This window comes from Apis dorsata, unplaced genomic scaffold (genome assembly GCF_000469605.1).
Source record: "Apis dorsata unplaced genomic scaffold, Apis dorsata 1.3 scaffold_894, whole genome shotgun sequence".
Classification (NCBI taxonomy): domain Eukaryota; kingdom Metazoa; phylum Arthropoda; class Insecta; order Hymenoptera; family Apidae; genus Apis; species Apis dorsata.
Window position 1 is genome coordinate 327,900 of NW_006264009.1, and position 6,311 is coordinate 334,210.

At 48.1% G+C, this 6,311-nt stretch overlaps 1 protein-coding gene across 4 annotated transcripts in view; it reads right to left on the reverse strand.

Annotated features, from left to right (window-relative positions):
- Positions 1-3,402: 3,402 nt before the first annotated feature.
- Positions 3,403-6,311, reverse strand: part of LOC102676798 (protein wingless-like) — a 78,177-nt gene continuing 75,268 nt past the window's right edge. For all 4 annotated transcript variants that reach the window (XM_031514098.1, XM_031514100.1, XM_031514099.1 and 1 more), the window contains 2 exons: positions 5,625-5,908; positions 3,403-4,828 (listed from right to left, as the gene is read on the reverse strand). In XM_031514098.1, the coding sequence (XP_031369958.1) occupies positions 4,289-4,828; positions 5,625-5,908 (824 nt within the window). In that variant the 3' untranslated portion in view covers positions 3,403-4,288. The remainder of the gene's footprint in view (positions 4,829-5,624; positions 5,909-6,311) is intronic.

The window sequence follows — 6,311 nt, forward strand, 5'->3', positions numbered from 1 at the left end:
GCCGTGTTTTCCTCGACGGGCACGAGGTCCCCGTTCTTGCCCTCCACATCTCTTTCTCTCCTTCCGCTCTACCTTTTACAGACACTCTCCAAGATCGATCCTTTCGGCAGATAACGCGTCTGCCTCTTTGAGATTCCGAGGCGGAGGTGTCGCTGTTCTCGCGATCGACCGATCCTCCAAAGATCGTTATTTCCGTCAGGGGGTTAATCGATACCGGGAATCTCGTCTTCGTTCTTCTTCCTCGAAGCTCATGCAACATTTAACTTTCCGCAACATATTCCTCTCTCGCGGCTTGCGATCGCGCCTCCTCTCTTTCCTCCTCTCCGTCTTGTCTTACCACCGTGTATCTCTTCCTCTCTCCCCCTCTCATCTACTTCTCATCTCCTCTTCCTCGTTGGAATTACCGATACGCCGGTGTTCAACTATCGCCTGTCCGTCTTTGTCATTCTTGCTCGACCGAACGAGTTGCTGGTCCGAGACGACACCTGGCTGGATTTACCTTCGCGGCAAGTGTCGTCGTACCGCTGCGAGACGAGAAACGCTCTTCTCCAAGAGTTCACGATTGTGCGCGCTTCCTCCTTCTGTCCTCCGACTCTCCGTTCCCTCTGCATTTCTTACGGATTTCTCTCTTTTTCCCGGCATCCTGGCAAAACATTCAGAAACACATGTTCCGCCACCTTGAGAGACGCACCATGGAACGTAAAGCGCCTCGCATATATACGCCTCTACCCTTTTTCCACCTCTTTTTTCTCTCTTTCTCTCTGTTTCTCTTTTCCTCCTCCTCCTCCTCTTGCATCTCCCTCGCGAACGCGTACACCTTCGATTCTTTCCTCCTTCGTCGATTCTTCTCATCTTTCGTTGTCCGACTCCTCGTTGTCTCCCTCTTTATTCCGAGCGTCGAGCGAAACTTGTTAATTGCGGCATTATTCGCGATCCGAAAACGATAATGGTGTCTCGGGAGCGAGCCTCGCGATCTTGTGGCATCCCGGGGGGATCGTTCGCGCTAATGCGCCTCCTCTCGGGATAAATATCGTGGAATCTCACTCGTTCGTTCGTTTTCCAAATTGGGATTAAGTCGATTCCTCGATTGATGCGGGAAAAAAAGAAAGAAAGAAAAAGAAAAGAAAAAAAAAAGAATCATCGGCCGATTAAAATTATTCCATCGAATATTCTCGAACGCGTAAGAATTTTCCAAGCTTTCAAGAGTTAAGGAGAAACCACTTTCAGGAGGTGACAAGGACTATCCCTTGGACACGCGGAATCTTTGGGAAAAAGGAAAGAAGAAAAATCGTATAGAAAAGAGACGCGAGACGCGATTGAAAACAATTATATATCTCGAGGATTGATTATGATATCTCGAGGATTTCGAAAATCGGTCGAAAATCGTGTTATATCGTCGAACGACTGTAATCGATCCATCGTGTCCATCCTGTTCACAAATTATACGCGCGAATGATTCTCTCGCGACGACTCGTCAGTGATTCTTCCGTCATTGGTTTTCCAAGAGTCAACGACGGGCTAGAGAGGGACTTAGCCTGTATATGATCTAGCGGCGGACGAAACGAAGGGTTTTCACGCAAGGTGCAAAACACTTACTCGTAAGGGACAAGTAACAGAGGGGTGCTCTTATCGTGGCTCGCGATGAAACTCACCTCTAATTAAAACGTCTGGCAGGTTGTGCAGGCCCTGCGGCGTCCACCCTCGCAATGCTCGTGTGCCGGAGTAAGAGCCGAGCTCTACGACGCTCGTACAGGGCGGCAGTCACGATTGCGTCGAAGGGGTATTGCTGGGGAGGGGTGCTTGGCTTCCATGATCCAATAACGCCGACTTAATTAACTAACTGCTAACTCGCAAGCCTGTTAGCTCATTGATTTCGTTCCCGAGATCGTCGTCCAATCTCGACTCTCTCTCTCTTTCTCTCTCTTGACCTCTCTTTCTCTCTCCGCCTCTCATTCCTTTCGAATATTTGTAATTTTTCTCTCTTGTCTTTCCCGAGAAGAGTAAGAATTTTTCGATAACTTTCATCTCGTTGTTCGTGCGCATCGACGACGAGAACCTTCGAAAATCTCTCGTTCTCCATTTCGCGAGTGTCGGCGAGCATCGTTCATTCTCTCGTCCGTGTTTCGATCATGTACAAGGAAGGGGAGAGAGAGCGAAAAAGAGAAGGAAGGGAGGAAAGAAGAAGAAAAAAAAGAATCGGTCGAGGATCGACGTTCATTACGATTCGCGTAATCGTAATTGTCTCGTGATCGTCGGTCTTAGATCTTAAACGCGTCGCGAATTACGAAAGAGGCAGACGCATGAGAATAATCGTCGTCGAGAGATACAGGTATCCACGGGGTAAAAAGCGTACGCGCCGTTTTCCCGTTTCTAATCTAGTTGGTTGGATCGATGCGCCTTGAAAAAGATCTCCCGAGGGTCGCGCGATAAATTAATGCGCTTTATCGCGGCTTCTTCAGGGTCGTCCTGATTCCAGTTGTCAAAGAGAACCGCCGTTAATGCGAATACGCGATGCAACGCGACGCGACGCGACATGACACGATGCGACATGACGTGAGGCCAGGCTTCTTGTCGGGCCCAGTGTGCTTTATCGTTTCGCCAATGGCGAGAGAACGTTAATCTCGGTCGCACACGAGATTTTTCTTCCTTTCTTTCCACGATAGCCGAATCGTATCCATCGTATTCCTTCGGTGGAATTGATCTCGACCGATCGATCAAGGGATCATTGTTTAAAATAATCATCGTAACGATGACGCTTTGGATTATCGGCTATCGACGTTGCATCGAACCATGTAAAATACGATTACGAAAGTCCTCGTCCGATTTCGATGCTAATCTAATCGGAATCCTAGTACAGACTCGAAAACCTAATTTGCGATCGGTGAATTCCAAGGGCTTTGAATCAATTGATTCGAACGAATTGATGCTCGCGATGCTCGATACTTGGTGATCGCGAAAGATAATTGTCGCCTGTTATCCATCATCATCCCTTCCAATTTTTCGTGATTCGAGGTGAGGTAGATGTGGAGCGACTACCCCACCACTCGGGTACGAGAATCGAGAACAGAGAAGTTAAGAGCTTAGACGATAGATAGTGTTACGAAAACGTACTCTTTGATGTTTCGTAATATCGTTGAAATGGTCTTTTTTTTTCTTTTTTTCGCTTGTATGTGGCATGTAAGTAGAATTGACACAGATTTTTCCAAGGTTTTAACGCGAGACAATTTATCGTTCGATCGATGGAATAAAGAAGGCCGAACGAAACTATCCACGAGTACAAAGAATACAAATTATATTCGAAATGGCGATCCGTGAATCCGTAAAGTTCGAAAGAGTTACGAATTTCGAGCGATCTTCGCGCGATCGAGCTGCAGAGAAGAGAGAAACACAGACATACAAATGGGTTTGCGATTATAATCGATCAAAGGAACTCTTTATTGTACGCGCATTATTAAATTGTATACAATCGCATCCATCCCGAAATATCTCTATACACACGCACATTGCTTCCTCTAATAATACTGTGACGGAGGTGTTACACTTGCTGTGAATATTCAAATTATATATCTACTAATTAAATAGAGGCAACGTTATAAATAAATTATTGGCCCGCTTAATCTACCAATTAAATTAGTTACAATTAGTCGCGCGATTTAAGAACAATTACATTGTCTTTTTCAGCCGTGTTACATGCTCGTGCGCGCGATCGCTAGTGTTACACGAGCGTTACGTGTCCCGATAATGCGTGCTAAGCGTGAATAGAAATACGATGACCGAATCGGTGTCGACTCGATCTCTCACGGCTAATCTTCGTATCGAGGCCGTTTTCGCGAGTGCCGTTTGACTCACGCTTCCAATACGTTCGACTCGCTACGTTTCCGTCTTAACAGATCTCTGACTCATTCGCGTTAAGCGTCAATCCGTTTCGATTTCGATTCGTTCCCTTCGATACTCGTTATATCCATCCATCCATCCAACCATCCATCCATCCATCCATCCATCCATCCATCCAACCATCCTTTTACTATTGATTACTAATGTAACGATTCTTGACGATGAGACTTCGATAACGACGACTCGAAGTGGTAATCAGATTGAACTCGGAAATACCGTTCGTACCTTGATCCGATTTAATCCGTGTATCAATTGTTATTTACACGCGATTCTGCTCATGTTCGCTGGGATCAATTCGTCATTTATCGCGTTCGTTTCGATTCATCGATACACGCGAAAATAAAAGATCCTTCCCTTCCCTTCCCCCCCCCCAATATCCTTCCGGCATTCCCTTTCACTTGCAAACAGTGATCCACTCTTCCACAGTGCAGTTCTGACATTGGACGATGCAACACCAATGAAACTTGCATTTGCACCTCTCGACCCGTCGTTGTCTCACCACGTTGTAACCTCTTCCGCAACACAGGTTGCCGCACCCGTCCCCACCCGAGCTTGTCTTGTTGCATCTACGCCCCGCCGTTCCAGGGATGTCCGCGCTCGGATCTCTCTCGCAAAAATTTGGCGATTTTTGGTAATAGAATAGTTGCTTGGCGAGATCCCGAGGCCTCCTCTTACGCCCGTTCCCGCCCGATCCACCGCGATGTTTCCTCTGCCTCTGCCGATCCGGCCTCCTCCTCCGAGATCCTCTCACTCTGGTCAACGGGGTCACGCTGCCCAGATTGCTTTGCGCCACCAGCACAGCGTTACGAAATCGATCCTTTAGCGTTTTCCCGACTATTCGGAAATCCGGCGCCACTTTCCAGCAAGTCTTGAGCTCGCAGGAACCCGACATACCGTGGCACTTGCATCGCACTTGCATATTGCTCGCCACCGCCTAAAATTTCACCAATCGTTGTCTCGATCGAATAATTCGGAGAACAACAAGGAGAGGATAAGATAAGTAGTAACCGAATAAGTAAGTAAGTAAGCCGAAGTAAGTGAAGAATTAAACGACGACGAGGATGATTGCGACGAGAAATTGAATCGATGGGAAAAAGAAGAGAAAGAGAGAGAGAGAGAGAGAGAGAAAGGAGAAGAAAAGAATAAGAAAAAAGAAGGTATACATGCGACGAACGGTTACGTCTTCGGTGCAGCGAGTGCGCGGAGTGGTCAAGAGAGTCGCATGAACAGCGGCTGAAGAGAAAAGGGGGCAATTTCTTTTAAACAAAGAGGTGTCGCGTACAAAACAGTTAATGAGTCTACGACTGGGTGGTCCAGCCCCGGGCTTCGTCTTAATAACGTCGAGGCGAGACCGAGCGTGGAGAGGTGCATGGTGGAGAGGAAAGGACTCGGTTGTATTCTTACTCCTCCTCTCTACCCCTATTCACCGTTTTCTTTTCCGTCTCTCATTCACTCTTTTCTCTCTACTCCGCTCTCTCGCTCCCTTGCTTGCTTTTCTTTCTTTTCTCGCGTTGCTCTAGCACGCGTTGCCGAGCAAGAATCACCGTTAAAACGCGGAGAATCAGCGGAACCTCGATGGAACGAACAAAAATACCGAGGGAAGAAGTATATTGTCACGGAATGAAATATTTATCGCAAGACTCGTGCAAGGAGGGAGGGACGCGACAGAGAGAGTGGAGAAGAGGGAGGGAGGGGGGAGGATGAAAGGGAAGATTAATCAAACGGCTTACCAAGCGGCCAGCTTGATTGTTGTGAAGATTGACCGTCGACTGTATATCCCCGGCCCTCTCGCGCGTATCTAGGAACTGTCTCGAGAACTCCATGCCGTAGTCGAGATTGTGCGAGCACCCGCCCCACTTCCATTGCGTGCCCCTGGCCTTGGCAGGCGGCTTACCCTTGTAACTCGACGGGTCGCATCCGCAGGAGAGCAACCGTCCCATGCTGCACGCCCGGGCCACGCTGTGCGCCACCCCGGCTGCGGAAATCGCGAACGCGAACGCAGTCTCCCTGTAACCTGCAACAAACGTACAATTTTCCTTTTACAACCTCTTTCATCGTTCTTTCATCCCCCTCCTTCCCTAATTTAGAATTAGAACTTACAATTTACGCGAATAATCCAAGGCGAATCGAGGCGATCGAGAGAAAATTCGAAATTCGATCAGCGGCGCTTGGCTCGATTATCTACGTTTTCTTCGATCCACGCGTTTTTCGTATATATATATATATGTAGAACGGATGGTACACGAGATCGTACACGATCGGTTAGCAAATTGGTGCTCGTTCCTGGTGACGCAGACGACCCACGGACAACGAGAGGTAATATGAACGCAACGCGACAGCGCGTTTGATCGCGGTTCGTCGCTTCGAGCAGCGATCGAGCGAGGAGAAGGCGAAAACAGCGGGACACCGCGGAGCCG